We start from the raw sequence: 27,809 nt of genomic DNA, 5'->3' as shown, positions 1-27,809 counted from the left end.
TCCAGGTCTGGGGCAAGAAATGTAAAAGATTACCTGGAAACTCTTGTCACATGAAATAGCAGGGACCCTATCAAAGACTACATCTCACAAGGATTCAGAAGACACTGGACAAGGCTTCCACAGGTCAAGATGAAACCATTTTAGCATTAATAAGGGTAATAACTTCAAATGACTGAAACACATCAAATAGGTCATAAATGACACTAGGCTTATAATGATACTTTATTTATTTATTTATTTTTTAATTTTCTATTATACTTTAAGTTCTAGGGTACATGTGCATAACGTGCAGGTTTGTTACATATGTATACTTGTGCCATGTTGGTGTGCTGCACCCATCAACTCGTCAGCACCCATCAATTCATCATTTATATCAGGTATAACTCCCAATGCAATCCCTCCCCCTCTCCCCTCCCCATGATAGTCCCCAGTGTGATGTTCCCCTTCCTGAGTCCAAGTGATCTCATTGTTCAGTTCCCACCTATGAGTGAGAACATGCGGTGTTTGGTTTTCTGTTCTTGTGATAGTTTGCTAAGAATGATGGTTTCCAGCTGCATCCATGTCCCTACAAAGGACGCAAACTCATCCTTTTTTATGGCTGCATAGTATTCCATGCTGTATATGTGCCACATTTTCTTAATCCAGTCTGTCACAGATGGACATTTGGGTTGATTCCAAGTCTTTGCTATTGTGAATAGTGCCACAATAAACATACGTGTGCATGTGTCTTTGTAGTAGAATAATTTATAATCCTTTGTGTATATACCCAGTAGTGGGATGGCTGGGTCATATGGTACATCTAGTTCTAGATCCTTGAGGAATTGCCATACTGTTTTCCATAATGGTTGAACTAGTTTACAGTCCCACCAACAGTGTAAAAGTGTTCCTATTTCTCCACATCCTCTCCAACACCTGTTGTTTCCTGACTTTTTAATGATTGCCATTCTAACTGGTGTGAGATGGTATCTCATTGTGGTTTTGATTTGCATTTCTCTGATGGCCAGTGATGATGAGCATTTTTTCATGTGTCTGTTGGCTGTATGAATGTCTTCTTTTGAGAAATGTCTGTTCATATCCTTTGCCCACTTTTTGATGGGGTTGTTTTTTTCTTGTATATTTGTTTGAGTTCTTTGTAGATTCTGGATATTAGCCCGTTGTCAGATGAGTAGATTGCAAAAATTTTCTCCCATTCTGTAGGTTGCCTGTTCACTCTGGTGGTAGTTTCTTTTGCTGTGCAGAAGCTCTTTAGTTTAATTAGATCCCATTTGTCAATTTTGGCTTTTGCTGCCATTGCTTTTGGTGTTTTAGACATGAAGTCCTTGCCCATGCCTATGTCCTGAATGGTACTACCTAGATTTTCTTCTAGGGTTTTTATGGTATTAGGTCTAACATTTAAGTCTCTAATCCATCTTGAATTAATCTTCGTATAAGGAGTAAGGAAAGGATCCAGTTTCAGCTTTCTACTTATGGCTAGCCAATTTTCCCAGCACCATTTATTAAATAGGGAATCCTTTCCCCATTTCTTGTTTCTCTCAGGTTTGTCAAAGATCAGATGGCTGTAGATGTGTGGTATTATTTCTGAGGACTCTGTTCTGTTCCATTGGTCTATAGCTCTGTTTTGGTACCAGTACCATGCTGTTTTGGTTACTGTAGCCTTGTAATATAGTTTGAAGTCAGGTAGTGTGACACCTCCAGCTTTGTCCTTTTGACTTAGGATTGTCTTGGCAATGCGGGCTCTTTTTTGGTTCCATATGAACTTTAAAGCAGTTTTTTCCAATTCTGTGAAGAAACTCATTGGTAGCTTGATGGGGATGGCATTGAATCTATAAATAACCTTGGGCAGTATGGCCATTTTCACGATATTGATTCTTCCTATCCATGAGCATGGTATGTTCTTCCATCTGTTAGTGTCCTCTTTTATTTCACTGAGCAGTGGTTTGTAGTTCTCCTTGAAGAGGTCCTTTACATCCCTTGTAAGTTGGATTCCTAGGTATTTTATTCTCTTTGAAGCAATTGTGAATGGAAGTTCATTCCTGATTTGGCTCTCTGTTTGTCTGTTACTGGTGTATAAGAATGCTTGTGATTTTTGCACATTAATTTTGTATCCCGAGACTTTGCTGAAGTTGCTTATCAGCTGAAGGAGATTTTGGGCTGAGACAATGGGGTTTTCTAAATATTCAATCATGTCATCTGCAAACAGGGACAATTTGACTTCCTCTTTTCCTAACTGGATACCCTTGATTTCTTTCTCTTGCCTGATTGCCCTAGCCAGAACTTCCAACACTATGTTGAATAGGAGTGGTGAGAGAGGGCATGCCTGTCTTGTGCCAGTTTTCAGGGGAATTTTTCCAGTTTTTGCCCATTCAGTATGATATTGGCTGTGGGTTTGTCATAAATAGCTCTTATTATCTTGAGGTACGTTCCATCAATACCGAATTTATTGAGCGTTTTTAGCACGAAGGGCTGTTGAATTTTGTCAAAAGCCTTTTCTGCATCTATTGAGATAATCATGTGGTTCTTGTCTTTGGTTCTGTTTATATGCTGGATTACGTTTATTGATTTGCGAATGTTGAACCAGCCTTGCATCCCAGGGATGAAGGCCACTTGATCATGGTGGATAAGCTTTTTCATGTGCTGCTGAATCCGGTTTGCCAGTATTTTATTGAGGATTTTTGCATTGATGTTCATCAGGGATATTGGTCTAAAATTCTCTTTTTTTGTTGTGTCTCTGCCAGGCTTTGGTATCAGGATGATGTTGGCCTCATTAAATGAGTTAGGGAGGATTCCCTCTTTTTCTATTGATTGGAATAGTTTCAGAAGGAATGGTACCAGCTCCTCCTTGTACCTCTGGTAGAATTCAGCTGTGAATCCATCTGGTCCTGGACTTTTTTTGGTGGGTAGGCTATTAATTATTACCTCAATTTCAGAGCCTGCTATTGGTTTATTCAGGGATTCAACTTCTTCCTGGTTTAGTCTTGGGAGAGTGTAAGTGTCCAGGAAATTATCCATTTCTTCTAGATTTTCTAGTTTATTTGCATAGAGGTGTTTATAGTATTCTCTGATGGTAGTTTGTATTTCTGTGGGGTCGGTGGTGATATCCCCTTTATCATTTTTTATTGCATCTATTTGATTCTTCTCTCTTTTCTTCTTCATTAGTCTTGCTAGCAGTCTGTCAATTTTGTTGATTTTTTCAAAAAACCAACTCCTGGATTCATTGATTTTTTGGAGGGTTTTTTGTGTCTCTATCTCCTTCAGTTCTGCTCTGATCTTAGTTATTTCTTGCCTTCTGCTAGCTTTTGAATGTGTTTGCTCTTGCCTCTCTAGTTCTTTTAATTGTGATGTTAGAGTGTCAATTTTAGATCTTTCCTGCTTTCTCTTGTGGGCATTTAGTGCTATAAATTTCCCTCTACACACTGCTTTAAATGTGTCCCAGAGATTCTGGTATGTTGTATCTTTGTTCTCATTGGTTTCAAAGAACATCTTTATTTCTGCCTTCATTTCGTTATGTACCCAGTAGTCATTCAGGAGCAGGTTGTTCAGTTTCCATATAGTTGAGCGGTTTTGATTGAGTTTCTTAGTCCTGAGTTCTAGTTTGATTGCACTGTGGTCTGAGAGACAGTTTGTTATAATTTCTGTTCTTTTACATTTGCTGAGGAGTGTTTTACTTCCAATTATGTGGTCAATTTTGGAATAAGTGCAATGTGGTGCTGAGAAGAATGTATATTCTGTTGATTTGGGGTGGAGAGTTCTATAGATGTCTATTAGGTCCGCTTGGTGCAGAGATGAGTTGAAATCCTGGATATCCTTGTTAACTTTCTGTCTTGTTGATCTGTCTAATGTTGACAGTGGAGTGTTGAAGTCTCCCATTATTATTGTATGGGAGTCTAAGTCTCTTTGTAAGTCTCTAAGGACTTGCTTTATGAATCTGGGTGCTCCTGTATTGGATGCGTATATATTTAGGATAGTTAGCTCTTCCTGTTGAATTGATCCCTTTACCATTATGTAATGGCCTTCTTTGTCTCTTTTGATCTTTGATGGTTTAAAGTCTATTTTATCAGAGACTACGATTGCAACCCCTGCTTTTTTTTGTTCTCCATTTGCTTGGTAGATCTTCCTCCATCCCTTTATTTTGAGCCTATGTATGTCTCTGCATGTGAAATGGGTCTCCTGAATACAGCAGACTGATGGGTCTTGACTCTTTATCCAGTTTGCCAATCTGTGTCTTTTAATTGGAGCATTTAGTCCATTAACATTTAAGGTTAATATGGTTATGTGTGAACTTGATCCTGCCATTATGATATTAACTGGTTATTTTGCTCGTTAGTTGATGCAGTTTCTTCCTAGCCTCGATGGTCCTTTACATTTTGGCATGTTTTTGCAATGGCTGGTACCGGTTGTTCCATTCCATGTTTAGGGCTTCCTTCAGGATCTCTTGTAAGGCAGGCCTGGTGGTGACAAAATCTCTAAGCATTTGCTTATCTGTAAAGGATTTTATTTCTCCTTCACTGATGAAACTTAGTTTGGCTGGATATGAAATTTTGAGTTTAAAATTCTTTTCTTTAAGAATGTTGAATATTGGCCCCCACTCTCTTCTGGCTTGTAGAGTTTCTGCCGAGAGGTCTGCTGTTAGTCTGATGGGCTTCCCTTTGTGGGTAACCCGACCTTTCTCTCTGGCTGCCCTTAAGATTTTTTCCTTCATTTCAACTTTGGTGAATCTGGCAATTATGTGTCTTGGAGTTGCTCTTCTCGAGGAGTATCTTTGTGGCATTCTCTGTATTTCCTGAATTTGAATGTTGGCCTGCCCTACTAGGTTGGGGAAGTTCTCCTGGATGATATCCTGAAGAGTGTTTTCCAACTTGGTTCCATTTTCCCCCTCACTTTCAGGCACCCCAATCAGACGTAGATTTGGTCTTTTTACATAATCCCATACTTCTTGCAGGCTTTGTTCATTTCTTTTTCTTCTTTTTTCTTTTGGTTTCTCTTCTCGCTTCATTTCATTCATTTGATCCTCAATCGCTGATACTCTTTCTTCCAGTTGATCGAGTTGATTACTGAAGCTTATGGATTTGTCACGTATTTCTCGTGTCATGGTTTTCATCTCTGTCATTTCTTTTATGACCTTCTCTGCATTAATTAGTCTAGCTGTCAATTCTTCCACTCTTTTTTCAAGATTTTTAGTTTCTTTGCACTGGGTACGTAATTCCTCCTTTAGCTCTGAGAAGTTTGATGGACTGAAGCCTTCTTCTCTCATCTTGTCAAAGTCATTCTCTGACCAGCTTTGATCCGTTGCTGGCAATGAGCTGCACTCCTTTGCAGGGGGAGATGGGCTCTTATTTTTTGAATTTCCAGCTTTTCTGCCCTGCTTCTTCCCCATCTTTGTGGTTTTATCTGTCTCTGGTCTTTGATGATGGTGACGTACTGATGGGGTTTTGGTATAAGTGTTCTTCCTGTTTGGTAGTTTTCCTTCTAATAGTCAGGACCCTCAGCTGTAGGTCTGTTGGAGATTGCTTGAGGTCCACTCCAGACCCTGTTTGCCTGGGTATCAGGAGCAGAGGTTGCAGAAGACAGAATATTGCTGAACAGCGAGTGTACCTGTCTGATTCTTACTTTGGAAGCTTCCTCTCAGGGGTGTACTCCACCCTGTGAGGTGTGGGGTGTCAGACTGCCCCTAGTGGGGGATGTCTCCCAGTCAGGCTACTCAGGGGTCAGGAACCCACTTGAGCAGGCAGTCTGTCCATTCTCAGATCTCAACCTCTGTGTTGGGAGATCCACTGCTCTCTTCAAAGCTGTCAGACAGAGTCGTTTGCGTCTGCAGAGGTTCTGCTGCCTTTTTGTTGTTGGTTTTTTTTTTTAGCTGTGCCCTGTCCTGAGGTGGAGTCTACAGAGACAGGCAGGTTTCCTTGAGCTGCTGTGAGCTCCACCCAGTTCGAGCTTCCCAGCGGCTTTGTTTAACTACTTAAGCCTCAGCAATGGCGGGCGCCCCTCCCCCAGCATCGCCGCCACCCTGCGGCTAGATCGCAGACTGCCGTGCTAGCAATGAGGGAGGCTCTGTGGGCATGGGACCCTCCCGGCCAGGTGTGGGATATATTCTCCTGGTGTGCCCGTTTGCTTAAAGCGCAGTATTGGGGTGGGAGTTACCCGATTTTCCAGGTGTTGTGTGTCTCAGTTCCCCTGGCTAGGAAAAGGGATTCCCTTCCCCCTTGTTCTTCCCAGGTGAGGCGATGCCTCGCCCTGCTTCAGCTCTCGCTGGTCGGGCTGCAGCAGCTGACCAGCACCGATTGTCCGGCACTCCCCAGTGAGATGACCCCAGTACCTCAGTTGAAAATGCAGAAATCACCGGTCTTCTGTGTCGCTCGTGCTGGGAGTTGGAGACTGGAGCTGTTCCTATTCGGCCATCTTGCTCCGCCCCTTATAATGATACTTTAAAAAATTAGTTAGAAACTCTTAAAGGATGCTTATGAACAAACTCATCATTTTAAAAACAGACAACTCAAGAGGAACAATTGTCTTTCCAATGCTACCTGTTTGACTAGATAACCAAATAGTAGATGAGGGGAAGTTCCATTTCATAATGATAAAATAGAATTTAAATAGCAGAATTTGCAACTTCTAAGAATTAATGGATTTAGGTTATGATCAACCATGGCTGCTGAAGTCACAAAAAATGGATCCAGACATTATGAGTCTCTGGATGGGTGAACAATCCCATCTATGAAAACATTTTGTGCTCTCCCAACCTCCACCACACACACACACAAAAATTGAATTTGGAACTTATCAAGCCTCTAAATCCAACAAACAGTGTCAGAGACACCGCAATGAAGCAACTGGCAAAATTCTATCTGTGGGAACAGATACAGGACCAATGACCTGGTTTTTCAGTGTCCAAGACAAATAAATTGACAGGGCAGAGGGAGTAAACAGAGAAGGAACCTAAGTTTAGAGAGACATAAGAGATATTGCATTAGTCACGATTCTCCAAAGAAAGAGAATCAATAGGGGAGAGAGAGAGAGAGAGGAGAGAGAGAGAGATTATGAGGAACTGGCTCACACGTTAATGGAGGCTGAATCCCAGGATCTTCCGTCTACAAACTGGAGACCCTGAGAAGCTAGTGGTGTAATTCAGTCTAAGTCCAAAGGTCTGAGAACTAGGTGAGCTGATGATGTAAACCCCAGTCTGAAGATAGAGGAGGACATTGAGTCCCAACTCAAGTGGTGAGGAAGAAAAAAAGGGCCATTTCCTCCTCCTTCCATGTTTTGTTCTATTTGGTCCCTCAGTGTTTTGGAAGATGTGCCCCCCTGCCCCCCACACTGGGGAGGGCAATCTACTTGACATGGTCCACTAGTTTAAATGCTAATTTCATCCAGCAACATCCTCACAGACACATGCAGAAGCAGTGTTTAAGCTGGGCACCTCCTGGCCCATTCAAGTTGCTGCACGTCAGTATTTGTAAAGAGTTTCTCAGGTGATTCTAACATGGAGCTCAGAGTGAGAGCAATCACTATTACCACTCTCTCCATTTTGTAGTTAAAACCAGGATGTTTCCAAAAGTTTAAAGGTGAATTATCTATTAATACTTCTTCAAATGTAATGACCCATCAAGGCTGGGAATGATGGCTCATGCCTATAAACTCAGCAATTTGGGAGGGTGAGGCAGATAGGTCACCTGAGGTCAGGAGTTTGAGACCAGCCTGTCCAACGTGGTGAAACCCCATCTCTACTAAAAAATACAAAAATTAGCTGAGTGTGGTGGCGGGCACCTGTAGTCTCAGCTACTTGGGAAGCTGAGGCAAGAGAATCACTTGAACATGGGAGGTGGAGGTTGCAGTGAGCCGAGATCACACCACTGCACTCCAGCCTGGGCAACAGAGCGAAACTCTGTCTCGAAAAAAAAAAAAAATGTAATGATCCATCAGTTTGCTGTACATTTGTTCATAAAATTAATCATCACAGAAACAAACTAGTCTCAGTGTGCAGATCTTATTTGGTACTAATTCAACAGAACTATTTAAAGAATAAATTATGAAATATATGCAACAATTGGAAATTTGAAAACTGACTGGACATTTTATTAATATTAAGGAATTGTTACCCTTTTGAGGTGTGATGTTACTGTGGTTATAATTTTTAAGAGTTCTTTTAGAGAGTCATACTGAAATAATTATTGTTAAATGATTTGAAGTCTGGAATTTGCTTCAAAATAATGTGAGTTCATGGAAGGGGTGGGGCTTACATGAAACAAGGTTGGCCTTGAGTCAGTTGGGTAAACTGGGTGATGTCTGCATGAGAGTTTCTTATACTGTTCTTTCTACTGTTGGTATTTCTCATATGTTTGAATTTTTCCATCAGACATCATTTTTTAAAATGCAAATACCTGTTCTCACGTCAGACTAATGAATTCAATATCTTTGTGGGTTGAGTCTGGGGCAGCGGTAACTTTTTCAGAGTTCCCTTGGTGATTCCTGTGTGCAACCAGGACTGAGAATCACTGATAAATTGCTGCTCTTATAATTAGTGTAGTTCATTACCATCTGCTTGAGAATCACCTGAGAAGTTGTAAAAAGAAAAACAGTATATGTTGCTAGGCCAAGATCATCTGAACCAAATAGTTTCTGGGGGATTGCATTTTTAGAATATATGCTTAATATTATTTCTGATTGTCAAATCATAATTGTATACATTTTTGGGATACACAATTACCAAGATATATATGGAGTCAACCTAAGTGTTAGGTGTCATCGATGGACGAATGGATAAAGAAAATTTGAGATATATATATATATCTACTTATGTGTATATATCGCATCTGTTTTTATGGCCAAATAGTACTCTATTGTGTATGTATGTGTACATACATATATTATGATGCACTATGATTCATATATTTCTAAGAATGCATACACATATATGTACACATACATACACAATAGAATACTGTTTGACCATTTCTAATGCATTCTTTGTCAGTCTTAGCTACAGATTATAATTAGTTGCCATTTAAAATAAAAGGTGAAGCAAAGTCTGTACCTTAATTATACCGGTCTGCCAGGGTATGAATTTTGAAGCAATTTGATAAAAACATTTTTGAAAGTCTAAACCTACTCCCTTAAACTATATTTATTTAATGTGCTTATTTAGCATTCCAGTGCTGAGCTATTCCAGGCCATAGCTAAGATTACTTTGCATTTCCTTATTATTTTTCTATTATAGAGTTATGATCTTGTTGATGACTTTTCTCCATTGTTTCACAGGGGAACAGGGAACGTGTCTGCCAGGAGAACAGACAGTGGAGTGGAGGGGTGGCAATATGCAAAGGTGAGTTGAATGACACTTAGCCGCCCCCAAAATGACACTGAGGACACAAAATAACAGTGTGGCTACATTTTCTTCATAGATTAGGTTTGTAATTAAAAAAAAATGTAAGCCAACTCCATAAACTGTATGAGAACCTTTTAATGGGCTTTTTCTCACGGCAGCAAACCAGTAAAAGGGTCAAAAACTGTAGTAGGGATTAACAGTTAACTGCGATAGGACACAAGATTACTGACTCTGCAATGGCAAACATTTTGTTTAAAAACTAGTTAATTATTGAGTTTATTAGCATTTTGTGGGGGTTTTTCTCAAATAATTATGAATTAGAAGGCTTAGAGCTGTTGTTTTTTGGTGATAATACTAGCCAATACTTTTAACGTGCTGTTGGTCCATCTGTCAAATAAATTAATATTAATATTTTGCATGGAATTTTACATTAACTCATTTTATGAGAACCACCAAGTTTATTTGGCAAAATGTGGGTTAATGCACATAACTTTATCCCCAGTATTCCCTTCTCTGCCAAAGGACAATGTATGTATATATTTATTTTATTTTATTTTTATTTTTAAATAGAGTCTCACTCTGTCACCCAGGGTGGAGTGCAGTAGTGCAACCTCGGCTCACTGCAACCTCCACTTCCCGGGCTCAAGCGACTCTCATGCCTCAGCCTCCTGAGTAGGTGGGGCTACAGGCATGCTCCACCACACCCAGGTAATTTTTTGTATTTCAGTAGAGACGGGGCTTCATCATGTTGGCCCAGCTGGTCTCGAACTCCTGGCTTCAAGCAACCCACACGCCTCAGCCTCCCAAAGTGCTGGGATTACAGGCATGAGCTACGATGCCCGGCACAGCATCAATAGCATTTTAAAGCTCTCTAGGTGGTTTCAAAGTGCAGCCAAGGTTAAGATCTGTGATCCTAGCGTACTCAACTTTGGACTGAAAGAAGTCCATTAGCATCTAGTCCAGTGACTCACAACTCTGAGTTCACATTTGCAATGTTTGGGGAATTTTCAATATAATACTGAAAGGTAGCCCTCAATATAAAGATTTGGACTCATTTGGTCTGTGATAGGCCATAAATGCTTCCCAGGTTCTCTAAAGTACAGTCAAACCTGAGAACCACTAGTCTAGAACCACCTTCTCTGCCTTCACAAAAATTATAAAATTAAGACTCAAGCCCATTTTTTGAGATTCTTGAAAGGGTGATCCTATTTTCCTCATAGCATCCCTGCTAATAACATTTCTCACAGTAATGCAAAATCATTCTTTATAACTTTAATACCCACCAGTTTATGAAATCGGCATATTCCTTAAAAGTCATATAAAATGTCATTTATTCTAATTCCCCCCAAGCTCATGGGTCCCTGTTCTTTATGCTTTCCTATTATCTTTTACCTTCTGATAATTTTATATTTTATCTCTTCTTACAAGCAGTGTCTGACCTTGACCAAATTATTTAACTTCTCTAAGCCTCACTTTTTGGCAAATGTTACATGAGATAATCTCAGAGTTGCTATAAGTAAGGTTGCCAGATTTAGAACAAACAAAAATACAGGACATGCAGTTATATTTAAATTCCAGATGAAAAATAAATGTGAATTTGTAAATATGCAATATTTGAGACATGCTTATACTAAAAATGTATTTGTTATTTATCTGATATTGAAATTTAACAGGGCATCCTGTATTTTATTTGGGCTTACAACTTAAGGGTTGTAAGAAATAAATTTAGTATTGTTTGAAAAGTTCTTGACCATTGCTTGCAATATACAATGAGATTGTTTTACCCACCTGCTCATCCATACCCCCTGTCCCCAGCATTATTAATAATACATAAAGACAGCTGGAGTCAGTAGGACTAAATCCCAATCTTTAACTGCATGCATGTATTAATCCAATACTTAGGTATGCTGTATTTTTCTCCTTCAGTGAATATCACTGTGCTTCACACATGAATAGGCCATAATATTTTATATATTCCATGAAGTATATTTGGCAATCGTAGGAAAAGAAGGAAAGAGGAATTGGGGAAGCAATTAATATGAGGCTTTTATTCTTGTTTTTAGAGACCAGGTGTGAAGCTCCACTTGAATTTCTCAATGGGAAAGCTGACATTGAAAACACGACAACTGGCCCCAACGTGGTATATTCCTGCAACAGAGGCTACAGTCTTGAAGGGCCATCTGAGGCACACTGCACAGAAAATGGAACCTGGAGCCACCCAGTCCCTCTCTGCAAACGTGTGTGTTGACTTTAGGAGAGATTTTAGTCAGATTCAGCTTCACGATTAGCTTCCCACATATCCAAAACACAGAGGAAACTCCACTCATAAGGGATATGGGCCCAGAGAAAGCAATTATTGCCTATCCAATCTGAATTCTCTGGGATATTTTAAAAATCTATTTGTGTTATCTAAGGTCCTGTCTGTGAATCAGCTTTTGTCAGATACCTTGAGTGATTACTAAGAGAAAATGCAACTTAATGAAAAAATTTTGACATACATGCATCATGAATTCTACTGGAGATAGGAAAGAAAGAAAATACATTTAATATGTGATGTTAATATAATGAAGCATATGTCAATATGATAAGATAATGAATTATAACCATTCGAATGAAAACAATATTCACAAGCAAGGTATAAGTTGAGATTGCACTTGTTACTGTTTGAAGTACCTTCATAATGCAGTAACAGTGGAAGTGTACGTCACTCAAGTACTTTGTGCTCATTTAAAAATCAGAAAACCTGAAATTGCTTGAAATATGTGTTGATATATGTGTCACACACTTGCACTAAGCACGCATAATGCCATCATCATTTCCTGTGTTTCCCTCAGGCCTATAAAAAGGAATCCATCTTTATCAATAAGGCATGCAGACTCCACTAGTTCTAATGTCCTGCCCATAGCAGTATGAGTCTAAAGTCATATTCAGCTCACATAGAAATGTCTGATGATTTATAAAGAAAGCAAAGTGACAATGGGAAGTATTTGATATTCTTCAGATGATAAGGGAATATATGATATACCCCTTGATTTCTAGTATGCCTTTTATTTTCACAATGCTGATCAAAAAATCAATCATTTAAATAATGTTGTGGCCCATAATTTCAGGCATAATTTGTCATCTTCAACTTTTAGGACCTTGCATTAGTGGTTGAATAACTTCATGTTTTTTGATCTTACCTGGCTTTATCTTTACACATAATTTCATGAGGACGCAAAACAAGGCTGTGTCTAATGTTTGAAGTTCCATATTTTTAAACCTCATATGATCATTACTGAGAACCTATCTCCTATAGGACTACTACTCTGCCTTCAAAGAAATACATTAGGAAAATAGGGAAAATATCAGTAAGCATTTTCTTTTCTTTTTGACAGCAAATCCATGCCCTGTTCCTTTTGTGATTCCTGAGAATGCTCTGCTGTCTGAAAAGGAGTTTTATGTTGATCAGAATGTGTCCATCAAATGTAGGGAAGGCTTTCTGCTGCAGGGTCAAGGCATCATTACCTGCAACCCTGACGAGACGTGGACACAGACAAGCGCCAAATGTGAAAGTAAGTCAGCAGGTGGAAGCCAGTTCATGATGCTAGTGTGAAATGTTTTCCCATCCTTGTGAGGTTGTTTTCAATCAAGTCACTTAGTTGTAGATATTTAGATCTCTGTGCTATCACAATTATCATGTTCCTCATTAATGTTTGCAAATTTTTTTTAATCTTTGAATTTCAAACATTAAAAAAAAAGCTTTCCAGAACTAAACTAAAACCCACCTGACTAGGATTCACTGAACAGATTTACAAAATGTGTTCCCCTAAGAATGAGCAAGATATTAAATTCAAAATACATCTTTTTCTCCACACTGTCAGAGTCCCCAACCTATCGTTTAACATACTACGAATGTTTTGCAATAGAAAAATTATTCTACAGTGAATCTGAAACTTGAGCCTGCATCAGAACCACCTAGAGAACCTGTTAAAACACAGTTCTAGATGTTGCTGGTGAGGATGCTGCTGACCCAGGAAACACAATCTGAGAACCACTAGCACTATGGGTTAGCACTTTGTGTTAGCACTTTGTTGCTGCATTTATGCAATCCGGAGGCATCTTTTGCTGCCTTGTAATAACGCAAGGTTTTTTAACACACACTTTCTAACTCCATTTAAAACATCTCCCTGCCGGCTGGGCATGGTTTCACACCTGTAATACCAGCACTGTGGGAGGCTGAGGTGGGCGCATCATCTGAGTTCGGGAGTTCCAGATCAGCCTGGCCAAGATGGCAAAACCCTGACTCTACTAAAAATACAAAAATTAGCTGGGTGTGATGGCACACACCTGTAATCCCAGCTACTTGGGAGGCTGAGGTAGAATCGCTTGAACCTGGAAGGCAGAGATTACAGTGAACCAAGATTGCACTACTGCACTCCAGCCTGGGAGACAGAGTGAGACTCTGTCTAAAAAAAAAAATTCCCCTGCCAACGTCCTGCCCTCCAGACTCATTTGTTATCTGAGCTACTTCCTCTACAGTAATCAATTAAAATATTCATTGAGTCCGACCAGATGCAAGGCACAAGGCTACATAGTATAGGAATGTATCATGCCTGCAATGGTCTTCATCTTCAGAACCCTTGCACTCCCACTTTGAGATAAGAAATATGCCTGTGAAAGTAATGGGGATTCTGGAATCAGAAACAGTCTCAGTTATACCTATCTTGTAGTTATTATAGATATCCTATAGATTTGTTTTGAAGAATAAATGAATTGGTACATATTAGCACTATCTCTTAACAGGAAGATATATACAACAGGCCAAGTCCCTGAATTTTCAGCTAGCAGCCTATTGCAGCTTTAGAATGTTTATTTTGTGGGGAGGGGTCAAGATGGCCAAGTAGAAATGCTGTGGCTGGAGCCTCCCACCGAGAAGAATGAAAACAGTGAGTGAATCCTGCACCTGCAACTGAGGTATCCAGGTTCTCTCATTGGGACTGACCGGGCAGTTGGTACAATCCACAGAAAGTGAGAAAAAGCAAGGTGGTACAACGGCTCACCTGGGAGACACATGGGGCAAGGGGAACTCCCACCCCCAGCCAAAGGAGGTGGTGAGTGATTGTGCTACCCCACTCAGGAAACCACACTTTTTCCATGGATCTGTGCAACCTGCAGATCAGGAGATCCCCCTCATGAGCCCATGCCACCAGGGCCTTGGGTCCCAAGCACAGAGCTGTGCAGATTCTTGGTGGCCACTGAAAACTTCTTAAGGCTACCAAGTTATCGGAGGGAGGAGCAACCACCATTACTATGGCTGCCTGCTGCCTAAGATGACAAGCTCCTGGGGGAAGGGGCAGCCACCATCACTGCAGCTGCAGTCTGCCTTTTTTTTCCCTGCTAGTGCCAGGAAGACTGGGCATTTTGGACAGAGGAGGAATTCCCCCACAGCGTAGCACAGCAGCTGTGACAGATTGTGGCCAGACTGCCTCCTTAGACTGGACCCTGATCCCTCTCCTCCTCACTGAGCAGGGCCTGCCTGCGGGAATTTCAGCAACTCCAGCCAGGGGTTTACGAATAGAACTCTGATCTCCCTAAGATGGAGCCCCTGGGGCTCCATGTGGCCATGGTCTCCACAGATCAGCAGGCTTAGTCCTTCCCCTGCTGGTTCTGAGGAATCCAGGCAGGCTGGACTAGTCGGATTCCCCACAGCACAGTGCACCTGCTCTGCCAAGGGGCAGCTAGAGTGCTTTGTTAAGCGAGTCCCTGATCCCATGCCTCCTGATAGGATGAGACCCCCCCCCCCACCACAACAGGGGTCACCAGACACCTTATACAAGGATATTCCCACTGGCATCAGGTCAGTGCCCCTCTGGGACAGAACTCCCAGAGGAAGGAGCAGGCAGCCATCTTTGCTGTTCTGCAGCCTCCGCTGGTAACACCTTCAAGTGCAGGTGAAACCCAGGCAAATAGGGTCTGGAGTGGACCCCCAGCAAACCACAGCAGCCCTACAAAAGAGGGGCCTGACTGTTAAAAGAAAAACAGAGAAGGCAACAACAGCCATCAATAAAAAAGCCCTCACAAAAGCCTCATCCAAAGGTCAGCAACCTCAGAGATCAAAACTGGAGAACTCAGGAATATGAGAAAAAAAAAATCAATGAAGAAAACACTGAAAACTCAAAAAGCCAGAGTTCCTCTTCTCATCCAAATGATTGCAACACTTCTCCAGGAAAAGCACAGAACTGGGCAGTGGCTGAGATTGATGAATTGAAAGAAGTAGGCTTCAGAAAGTGGGTAATAATGAAGTTTGCTGAGCTAAAGGAACATGTTCTAACCCAATGCAAAGACGCTAAGAACTAGGATAAAACAATGTAGGAGCTGTTAACCAGAATAACCAGTTTAGAAAGGAATGTAAATGACCTGATGGAGCTGAAAAACACAACATGAGAACTTCACAATGCAACAAGTATCAATACCTGAATGGACCAAGTGGAGGAAAGAATTTTAGAGTTTGAAGACTATCTTGCTGAAATAAGACAGGCAGACAAGATTAGAGAACAAAGAATTCCTCTGAGAACTATGAAATTAGGTAAAAAGACCAAACCTATGATTGATCGAGGTACCTGAAAGAGATGAGTATAGAACCAACTTGGAAAACATACTTCAGGATATCATCCAGGAGAACTTCCGCAACCTAGCAAGACAAGGCCAATGTTCCAGTTCAGGAAATCCAGAGAACCCCAGTAAGATACTCCATGAGAAGATCAACCCCAAGACACATAATCCTCAGGTTCTCCAAGGTAAAAATGAAGGAAAAAATGTCAAGGGCAGGCACAGAGAAAGGCCAGGTGACCTACAAAGGGAAGCTCATCAGACTAACAGCAGACTTCTCTGCAGAAGCCCTAAAAGCCAGAAGAGATTGGGGCAATATTCAACATTCTTAAAAGTTCTCTGCAGAAGCCCTAAAAGCCAGAAGAGATTGGGGCAATATTCAACATTCTTAAAAGAATTTCCAACCCAGAATTTCATAGCCAAACTGAGTTTCATAAGTGAAAGAGAAATAAAATCCTTTTCAGACAAGAAAATGCTGAGGGAATTCATCACCACCAGGCCTGCCTTGCAAGAGCTCATGAAGAAAGCATTAAACATGGAGAGGAAAAATTGTTACCAGCCACTACAAAAACACCCTGAATCCAAGATGGCCAAATAGGAACAGCTCCAGCCTCCAGCTCCCAGTGTGAGCGACACAGAAGATGGGTGATTTCTGCATTTCCAACTGAGATACCAGGTTCATCTTGCTGGGGCGTGTTGGACAGTGGGTGCAGGACAGTGGGTGCAGCCCAACGAGCAAGAGCCGAAGCAGGGCAAGGCATTGCCTCACCTGGGAAGCACAAGGGGGAAGGGAATTGCCTTTCCTAGTCAAGGGAAACCATGACACATAACACCTGGATAATCGGGTCACTCCCACCCTAATACTGTGCTTTACCAATGGTCTTAGCAAACGGCACACCAGGAGAATATATCCCTCGCCTGGTTCGGAGGGTCCCATGCCCACAGAGCCTCCCTCATTGCTAGCACAGCAGTCTGAGATCTAACTGCAAGGCGGCAGCGAGGCTGGGGGAGGAGTGCCCACCATTGCTGAGGCTTAAGTAGGTAAACAAAGCAGCCAGGAAGCTCGAACTGGGTGGAGCCCACCGCAGCTCCAGGAGGCCTGCCTGCCTCTGTATACCACACCTCTGGGGAAAGGGCATAGCCAAACAAAAGGCAGCAGAAACCTCTGGAGACTTAAATGTCCCTGTCTGACAGCTTTGAAGAGGGTAGTGGTTCTCCCAGCACAGAGTTTGAGATCTGAGAACAGACAGACTGCCTGCTCAAGTGGGTCCTCTGACCCCCAAGTAGCCTAACTGGGAGACATACCCCACTAGGGGCAGACTGACAACTCACAGCCAGGTACACCTCTGAGATGAAGCTTCCAGAGGAATGATCAGGCAGCAACATTTGCTGTTCAGCAATATTCCTCTTCTGCAGCCTCCACTGCTGATACCCAGACAAACAGGGTCTGGAGTGGACCTCGAGCAAACATCAACAGACCTGCAGCTGAGGGTCCTCACTGTTAGAAGGAAAACTAACAAACAGAAAGCACATCCACACCAAAACCCCATCTGTACATCACCATCATCAAAAACCAAAGGTAGATAAAACCACAAAGATGAGGAAAAAGCAGTGCAGAAAACCTCAAAATTCTAAAAATCAGAGCGCCTCTCCCCCTTCAAAGGAATGCACCTCCTCACCAGCAATGGAACAAAGCCAGACAGAGAATGATTTTGACGAGTTGAGAGAAGGCTTCAGACGATCAAACGTCTCTGAGCTAAAGGAGGAAGTACGAACCCAGCGCAAAGAAGCTAAAAACCTTGGAAAAAGATTTGACAAATGACTAACTAGAATAACCAATGTAGAGAAGTCCTTAAATGACCTGATAGAGAAGAAAACCATGACATGAGAACTATGTGACAAATGTACAAGCTTCAGTAACTGACTGGATCAAGTGGAAGAAAGGGTATTAGTGATTGAAGATCAAATTAATGAAATGAAGCAAGAAGAGAAGTTTAGAGAAAAAAGAGTAAAAAGAAATGAACAAAGCCTCCAAGAAATATGGGACTATGTGAAGAGACCAAATGTACGTCTGATTGGTGTACCTGAAAGTGACAGGGAGAATGGAACCAAGTTGGAAACACACTGCAGGATATTATCCAGGAGAACTTCTCCAACCTAGCAAGGCAGGCCAACAATCAAAGTCAAGAAATACAGAGAATGCCACAAAGATACTCCTCGAGAAGAGCAACTCCAAGACACATAATTGCCAGATTCACCAAAGTTGAAATGAAGGAAAAAATCTTAAGGGCAGCCAGAGAGAAAGGTTGGGTTACCATCAAAGGGAAGCCCATCAGACTAACAGCAGATCTCTACAAGCCAGAAGAGAGTGGGGGCCAATATTCAACATTTTAAAGAAAAGAATTTTCAACCCAGAATTTCATATCCAGCCAAACTAAGCTTCATAAGTAAAGGAGAAATAAAATCCTTTACAAACAAGCAAAGGCTGAGAGATTTTGTCATTACCAGGCCTGCCTTACAAGAGCTCCTGAAGGAAGAACTAAACATGGGAAGGAACAACTGGTACCAACCACTGCTAAAACATGCCAAAATGTAAAGACCATCGATGCTAGGAAGAAACTGCATCAACTAACGAGCAAAATAACCAACTAACATCATAATGACAGGATCAGGTGCACACAGAAAAATATTAACCTTAAATGTAAATGGACTAAATGCTCCAAATGAAAGACACAGACTGGCAAATTGGAAAGAGTCAAGACCCATCAGTGTGCTGTATTCAGGAGACCCATCTCACATGCAGAAACACACATAGGCTCAAAATAAAGGGATGGAGGAAGATTTACCAAGCAAATGGAAAACAAAAAAGGCAGGGTTGCAATCCTAGTCTCTGATAAAACAGACTCTAAACCAACAAACATCAAAACAGACAAAGAGGGTATTTACATAATGGTAAAGGGATCATTTCAACAAGAAGAGCTAACTCTCCTAAATATATATGCACCCAATCCAGGAGCACCCAGATTCATAAAGCAAGTCCTTAGAGACTTGCAAAGAGACTTAGACTCCCACACAATAATAATCAGAGACTTTAACACCCCACTGTCAGTACCAGACAGATCAACAAGACAGAAAGTTAACAAGGATATCCAGGAACTGAACTCAACTCTGCACCAACCAGACTTAATAGATATCTACAGAACTCTCCACCCCAAATCAACAGAATATACATTCTTCTCAGTACCACATCACACTTATTCCAAAATTGACCACATAGTTGGAAGTAAAGCACTTCTCAGCAAATGTAAAAGAACAGAAATTATAACAAACTGTCTCTTAGACCACAGTGCAATCAAACTAGAACTCAGGATTAAGAAACTCACTCAAAACCGCTCAACTACATGGAAACTGAACAGCCTGCTCCTGAATGACTACTGGGTACATAATGAAATGAAGGCATAAATAAAGATGTTCTTTGAAACCAATGAGAACAAAGACATAACATACCAGAATCTCTAGGACAAATTTAAAGCAGTGTGTAGAGGGAAATTTATAGCACTAAATGCCCACAAGAGGAAGCAGGAAAGATCTAAAATTGACACCCTAACATCACAATTAAAAGAACTAGAGAAGCAAGAGCAAACACATTCAAAAGCTAGCAGAAGGCAAGAAATAACTAAGATCAGAGCAGAACTGAAGGAGATAGAGACACAAAATCCCTTCAAAAAATCAATGAATCCAGGAGCTGGTTTTTTGAAAAGATCAACAAAATTGATAGACTGCTAGCAAGACTAATGAAGAAGAGAGAGAAGAATCAGATAGACGCAATCAAAAGTGATAAAGGGGATATCACCACCGACCCCACAGAAATACAAACTACCATCAGAGAATACTATAAACACCTCTATGCAAATAAACTAGAAAATCTAGAAGAAATGGATACATTCCTGGACACATACACCCTCCCAAGACTAAACCAGGAAGAAGTTGAATCCCTGAATAGACCAACAACATGCTCTGAAATTGAGGTAATAATTAATGGCCTACCAACCAAAAAAAGCCCAGGACCAGATGGATTCACAGCCGAATTCTACCAGAGGTACAAGGAGGAGCTGGTACCATTTCTTCTGAAACTATTCCAATCAATTGAAAAAGAGGGAATCCTCCCTAGCTCATTTTATGAGGCCAGCATCATCCTGATACCAAAGCCTGGCAGAGACACAACAAAAAGAATTTTAGACCAATATCCCTGATGAACATCGATGCACAAGTCCTCAATAAAATACTGGCAAACTGAATCCAGCAGCACATCAAAAAGCTTATCCACCATGATCAAGTGGGCTTCATCCCTGGGATGCAAGGCTGGTTCAACATACACAAATCAATAAACATGATCCAGCATATAAACAGAACCAAAGACAAAAACCACATGATTATCTCAATAGATGCAGAAAAGGTCTTTGACAAAATTCAACAGGCCTTCATGCTAAAAACTCTCAATAAACTAGGTATTGATGGGATGTATCTCAAAATATTAAGAGCTATTTATGACAAATCCACAGCCAATATCATACTGAATGGGCAAAAACTGGAAGCATTCCCCTTGAAAACTGGCACAAGACAGGGATGCCCTCTCTCACCACTCCTATTCAACATAGTGTTGGAAGTTCTGGCCAGGGCAATCAGGCAAGAGAGAGATATAAAGGTATTTCATTATGAAAAGAGGAAGTCAAATTGTCCCTGTTTGCAGATGACATGATTGTATATGTAGTCTTGCTCTGTTGCCAGGTTGAAGTGCAGTGGCGCGATCTCAGCTCCCTGCAACATTCACCTCCCAAGTTCAAGCAATTTCTCTGCCTCGGTCTCCTGAGTAACTGGGACTATACAGGCACCCGCCACCACACCTGGCTAATTTTTTTGTATTTTAGTAGAGATGGGGTTTCACCATGTTGGCCAGGATGGTCTCGATCTCCTGACCTTGTAATCCACCCTCCTTGGCCTCCCAAAGTGCTAGGAATTACAGGCATGAGCCACAGTGCGACCCTATCCCTATTTTTATAAATCACAGTATTTAGGTTTAAAGCAATAAGAGGTCATGGTATCCTTTGAGGAACAGCATGATCTACTGGCACTTTAAATTAGATATCAACTTAAATTGTAGATTCTGGGGCAGGCAACGTCTGATGACAGGTCAGGTAGAAACCATGCGGACTACTGGTGGGTATATTAGTCAAAGTTCTCTAGACAAACAGAACTGATTGTGTGTGTGTGTGTGTGTGTGTGTGTGTATATTATAAGGAATTGGCTCATAGGATGATGGAAGTTAAGCTCCACGATCTACCATCTCAAGCTATAGGCTCAGAAAAGCCAGTGATATAATTCAGTCCAAGTCCAAAGGCTAAAAACCAGAGGAGCTGATGGTGTAAATCCTGGTCCCAGAAGAGGAGAAGATTAGATGAGATATTCAGTTGCAGCAATGAGACAGGAAAAAAAGGGTGAACTCCTCCTTCTGCCTTTTTTTCTATTTGGGCATTCATTGGAATAGATGGTGCCCAATCAATTGGGGAAGGTAATCTACTCGACTGAGTCCGCAGAATGAAATGTCTGTCTCATCCAGAAACACCTTCACAGACACGCCTAGAAACGATATTTAATCTGGGCATTTTAGCAGCAGAACAGCGCAATTCAATTAAAGAAACACCTGTGCTCTGGAGAAGCATGGTTTGAGACCAACACCTATAAGTGAAAATACTTATTCATAAGGGATTAAGTGACTTTCTCACTGTCACACAAGTAATTAGTAACATAGTCAGAGTTCAATCCTTTTTCCATGAGACCAAGTAGCCTTTTGAAATTTAGTTAGCATGAAAATCACTTTTTTTTTTTTTGAGACAGAGTCTCACTCTCACCCAGGCTGCAGTTCAGTGGTGCGATCTCAGCTTACTGCAACCTCCATCTCCTGGGTTCAAGCAATTCTCATGCCTCAGACTCCTGAGTAGCTGGGACTACAGGCACCTGCCACCATGTCTGGCTAATTTAGTATTTTAGTAGAGATGGGGTTTCACCATGTTGGCCAGGCTGATCTCGAACTCCTGACCTCAAGTGATCAGCTTGCCTCAGCCTCCCAAAGTGCTGGGATTACAGGCATGAGCCCCTGCACCTGGCTAGCATGAAAATCTTAAAGATCGATTAATAATCTAGGAGATACAAAGAAAAGTGACTGAAGTTCTAATGGCTCTAGAACTTTCATAGCAGAAGCCATCTAACCCATCCCCCTCTTACCTACAGAATCACACACAATTCTTCCCCATCTGGAATGATTGGAAGGTGCTCAGATATGATCGTGTCACCTTATGATGAACCACTGTGTCTAACTTGATATTTAGTGATTCACACACTTATTTAAGTCTCTCAGTATTTTTGTTCTCTTTGATTAACTACATATATATATATATTAAATAGAGACAGGGTCTAGCTATGTTATCCAAGCTGGTCTCAAACTCCTGGCCTCAAGCGATCCTCCAGCCTCAGCCTCCCAAAGTGCTGGGTTTATAGGCATGTGCCACCATGCCCAGCATGATTAGACTACATTTTAATCTAGGACTTGGACCATGAAACAAAGGCCTGTGAGCTAAATTCAGCCCAGTGCCTATTTTGTAAATAAAGTTTTATTGGAACACAGCCATGCCTGTTATTTTTCTATTATCTATGGCCACTTTTGTGTGACTATCTGGTCCTTCACAGAAAATGTTTGCTGACCAGAGTTGTCATACAATTACTTTTTCTCTAATCATATTAGAGTCTACAGGTATGCCTGTCTTACAACAATCCTACATACATATAAAAGCTGCATTTTTAATATGACATAAAAAGGGAGTTTGCAAAAAGTGTAAAGTTTTAATGCTTGCTGGCATAGCTGCAGTGATGACTTCAGAAATTTTGTTTTATATGGCCATACTGCCCAAGGTAATTTATAGATTCAATGCCATCCCCATCAAGCTACCAATGAGTTTCTTCACAGAATTAGAGAAAACTACTTTAAAGTTCATATGGAACCAAAAAAAAAGAGCCCGCATTGCCACAACAATCCTAAGCCAAAAGAACAAAGCTGGAGGCATCACTGCCTGACTTCAAACTATACTACAAGGCTACAGTAACCAAAACAGCATGGTACTGGTACCAAAACAGAGATATAGACCAATGGAACAGAACAGAGCCCTCAGAAATAATACCACACATCTACAACCATCTGATCTTTGAAAAACCTGAGAAAAACAAGAAATGGGCAAAGGATTCCCTATTTAATAAATGGCGCTGGGAAAATTGGCTAGCCATAAGTAGAAAGCTGAAACTGGATCCTTTCCTTACTCCTTATACGAAAATTAATTCAAGATGGATTAGAGACTTAAATGTTAGACCTAATACCATAAAAACCCTAGAAGAAAACCTAGGTAATACCATTCAGGACATAGGCATGGGCAAGGATTTCATGTCAAAAACACCAAAAGCAATGGCAACAAAAGTCAAAATTGACAAATGGGATCTAATTAAACTAAAGAGCTTCTGCACAGCAAAAGAAACTACCATCAGAGTGAACAGGCCACCTACAGAATGGGAGAAAATTTTTGCAATCTACTCATCTGAAAAAGGGCTAATATCCAGAGCCTACAAAGAACTCAAACAAATTTACAAGAAAAAAACAACCCCATCAAAAAGTGGGCAAAGGATATGAACAGACACTTCTCAAAAGAAGACATTCACACAGCCAACAGACACATGAAAAAATGCTCATCATCACTGGCCATCAGAGAGATGCAAATCAAAACCACAATGAGATACCATCTCACACCACTTAGAATGGCAATCATTAAAAAATCAGGAAACAACAGGTGCTGGAGAGGATGTGGAGAAATAGGAACACTTTTACACTGTTGGTGGGACTGTAAACTAGTTCAACCACTGTGGAAAACAGTGTGGCGATTCCTCAAGGATCTAAAACTAGAAATACCATTTGACCCAGCCATCCCATTATTATAATACCCAAAGGATTATAAATCAGGTTGCTATAAAGATGCACGCACACGTTTGTTTATTGTGGCACTGTTCACAATAGCAAAGACTTGGAATCAACCCAAATGTCCATCAGTGACAGACTGGATTAAGAAAATGTGGCACATATACACCATGGAATACTATGCAGCCATAAAAAAAGGATGAGTTCGTGTCCTTTGTAGGGACATGGATGAAGCTGGAAACCATCATTCTCAGCAAACTATCACAAGAACAGAAAACCAAACACCGCATGTTCTCACTCATAGGTGGGAACTGAACAATGATATCACTTGGACACAGGAAGGGGAACATCACACACCAGGGCCTATTGTGGGGAAGGGGAAGGGGGGAGGGATAGCATTAGGAGATATACCTAATGCAAATGACGAGTTAATGGGTGCAGCACACCAACATAGCACATGTATACATATGTAACAAATCTGCACGTTGTGCACAGGTACCCTAGAACTTAAAGTATGATAATAAAATAAAATAATAAATAATAAAAAAATAAAGGAAACAAAACAAAACAAAACCACCATGAGATACCATCTCACACCAGTTAGAATGGCCATCATTAAAAAATCAGGAAACAACAGGTGCTGGAGAGGATGTGGAGAAATAGGAACACTTTTACACTGTTGGTGGGACTGTAAACTAGTTCAACCATTGTGGAAAACAGTGTGGCGATTCCTCAAGGATCTAGAACTAGAAATACCATTTGATCCAGCCATCCCATTACTGGGTATATACCCCAAGGATTATAAATCATGCTGCTATAAAGACACATGCACATGTATGTTTATTGTGGCACTATTCACAATAGCAAAGACTTGGAATCAACCCAAATGTCCATCAGTGACAGAATGGATTAAGAAAGTGTGGCACATATACACCATGGAGTACTATGCAGCCATACAAAAGGATGAGTTCGTGTCCTTTGCAGGGACATGGATGTAGCTGGAAACAATCATTCTCAGCAAACTATCACAAGAACAGAAAACTAAACACTGCATGTTCTCACTCATAGGTGGGAAATGAACAATGAGATCACTTGGACTCTGGAAGGGGAACATCACACACTGGGGCCTATTGTGGGGAGCGGGGAGGGGGAGGGATAGCATTAGGAGATATACCTAATGTAAATGATGAGTTAATGGGTGCAGCACACCAACATGGCACATGTATACATGTGTAAGAAACCTGCATGTTGTGCACATGTACCCTAGAACTTTAAAGAAAAGAAAACGTGGCACATATACACCATGGAATACTATGCAGCCATAAAAAAGGATGAGTTCATGTCCTCTGTAGGGACATGGATGCAACTGGAAACCATCATTCTCAGCAAACTATCGCAAGAACAGAAAACCAAACACCGCATGTTCTCACTCATAGGTGAGAACTGAACAATGAGATCACTTGGACACAGGAAGGGGAACATCATATACCAGGGTCTGTTTTGAGGTGGGTTTAGCGGGGAGGGATAGCATTAGGAGATATTCCTAATGTAAATGACGAGTTAGTGGGTGCAGCACACCAACATGGCACCTGCATACATATGTAACAAACCTGCCCATTGTGCACATGTACCCTAGAACATAAAGTATTAAAAAAAAGAAAACACGCTGAAGTACAAAGATCATAACAAGATGAAGCAACTACATTAACAAGTCTGCAAAGTAACCACCTAGCATCATGATGACAGGATCAAATTCACACATAACAATGCTAACCTTAAATGCAAATGAGTTAAATGCCCCCAATTGAAAGACAAAAAATGCCAAGCAAATGAAAAGCAGAAAAAAAAAGGGTTGTAATTCTAGTTTCTGACAAAACAGACTTTAAACCAGCAAAGATCAAAAAAGACAAAGAAGGGCATTTCATAATGGTAAAGGGTTCATTTCAACAAGAGCTAACTATCCTAAATATATATGCACCCAGTACAGGAGCACCCAAATTCATAAATCAAGTTCTTAGAGACCTATAAATAGACTTTGACATTTACACAATAATAGTGGGAGACTTTAACACCCCACTGTCAATATTAGATCATCGAGACAGAAAATTAACAAGGATATTCAGGACTTGAACTCAGCTCTGGATCAAGTGGTCTTGATAGACATCTACAGAACTCTCCACCCCAAAACAACAGAATATACATTCTTCTCATTGCTACACAGCACTTTCTCTAAAATTGATCACATAATTGGAAGTAAAACACTCCTCAGCAAAGGCAAAACAACTGAAATCATAACATTCTCTCAGACCACAGCTCAATCAAATTTGAACTCAGGATTAAGAAACTCAAAACCACACAACTACATGGAAATCGAACAATCTGCTTCTGAATGACTCCTGGGTACATAATGAAATTAAGGAAGAAATCAAGTTCTTTGAAAGCAATGAGAACAATGAGACAATGTACCAGAATCTCTGGGACACAGTTAAAGCAGTGTTAAAAGGGAAATTTATAGCACTAAATGCCCACATCAAAAAGGTAGAAAGATCTCAAATTGACACCCTAACATCACAACTAAAAGAACTAGAGAACCAAGAGTAAACCCTAAAGCTAGCAGAAGACAAGAAATAACCAAGATCAGAGCAGAACTGAAGGAGATAGAGACACGAAAAACCCTTCAAAACAATGAATTAATCAAGGAGCTGTTTTTTTGAAAAAAGCAATAAAATAGACTGCTAGCTAGACTAATAAGAAAAGAGAGAAGAATCAAATAAACACAATAAAAAATGATAAAGGGGATATCACCACTGACGCCACAGAAATACAAGCAACCGTCAGAGAATACTATAGATACCTCTATGCACATAAACTAGAAAATCTAGAAGAAATGGATAAATTCCTGGACACATGCACCCTTGCAAGACTGAACCAGGAAAAAGTTGAATTCCTGAACAGACCAATAACCAGTTCTGAAATTGACACAGCAATAAATAGCCTACCAACCAAAAAAAGCCAAGGACCAGATTTACAGCTGAATTCTCCCAGTGGTACAAAGAGTAGCTGGTACCATTCCTTCAGAAACTATTCCAAACAATTGAAAAGGAGGGACTCCTCCCTAACTCATTTTATGAGGCCAGCATCATCCTGATACCAAAACCTGGCAGAAATACAAGAAAAAAAACTTTAGACCAATTTCCCAGATGAACATCAATACAAAAATCCTCAATAAAATACTGGAGAACCAAATCCAGCAGCACATCAAAAAAAAAAAAAAAAAAAAAAAAATCAAGCTGCCTTCTTCCCCTGGATGCAAGGCTGGTTCAACATATGCAAATCAGTAAACATAATTCATTTATTTCCTTCTGATTTCTGTTGCATAGTAGGTATTTTGTCCACCTTGGAGGGGAAAAAAATTTAGAAAAATCATACAAATTCATTATCTCCTCTAACAAGTTTTTGGTAGTATTATGACAACAAAGTGACCTTTTAGAAGCCAGCTTATAAGGACTCTTCATTCAAAAGTTGAACAAACTAGATTCTGATTAGAATCCTGACACCAGTCTAGCCCTTGCCTTGTGCCCCACCATGGAATAATTCTAATTATCTTAAGGCTTCTTGTAAAATTCTCAAAACAGTATCAGTTATAAAAATTTCTATTTAAATACACATCATATGTCCCTTTTAAAAAGAGAGGATTATCATCCAATCTAACACAGATCCCAAAAGCAGAAAGTCACTTTTTTTTTTTGAGACGGAGTCTCGCTCTGTCGCCCAGGCTGGAGTGCAGTGGCCGGATCTCAGCTCACTGCAAGCTCCACCTCTCGGGTTTATGCCATTCTCCTGCCTCAGCCTCCTGAGTAGCTGGGACTACAGGCGCCCGCCACC

General features: G+C 40.7%; 1 protein-coding gene across 1 annotated transcript in view; it reads left to right on the top strand.

The window, feature by feature from the left end:
- The window catches only part of SVEP1 (sushi, von Willebrand factor type A, EGF and pentraxin domain containing 1), a 260,322-nt gene that overhangs the window by 218,387 nt on the left and 14,126 nt on the right, over window positions 1-27,809 (top strand). Inside the window, exons 41-43 of the mRNA XM_010365569.2 lie at window positions 9,253-9,316; window positions 11,383-11,556; window positions 12,697-12,873. Of these exons, the coding sequence (XP_010363871.2) occupies window positions 9,253-9,316; window positions 11,383-11,556; window positions 12,697-12,873 (415 nt within the window). The remainder of the gene's footprint in view (window positions 1-9,252; window positions 9,317-11,382; window positions 11,557-12,696; window positions 12,874-27,809) is intronic.

Source organism: Rhinopithecus roxellana, chromosome 16 (assembly GCF_007565055.1).
Source record: "Rhinopithecus roxellana isolate Shanxi Qingling chromosome 16, ASM756505v1, whole genome shotgun sequence".
Taxonomy (NCBI): domain Eukaryota; kingdom Metazoa; phylum Chordata; class Mammalia; order Primates; family Cercopithecidae; genus Rhinopithecus; species Rhinopithecus roxellana.
Note: the sequence above shows the minus strand (reverse complement) of the source record. Positions and strands in the feature narration are given on the sequence as shown.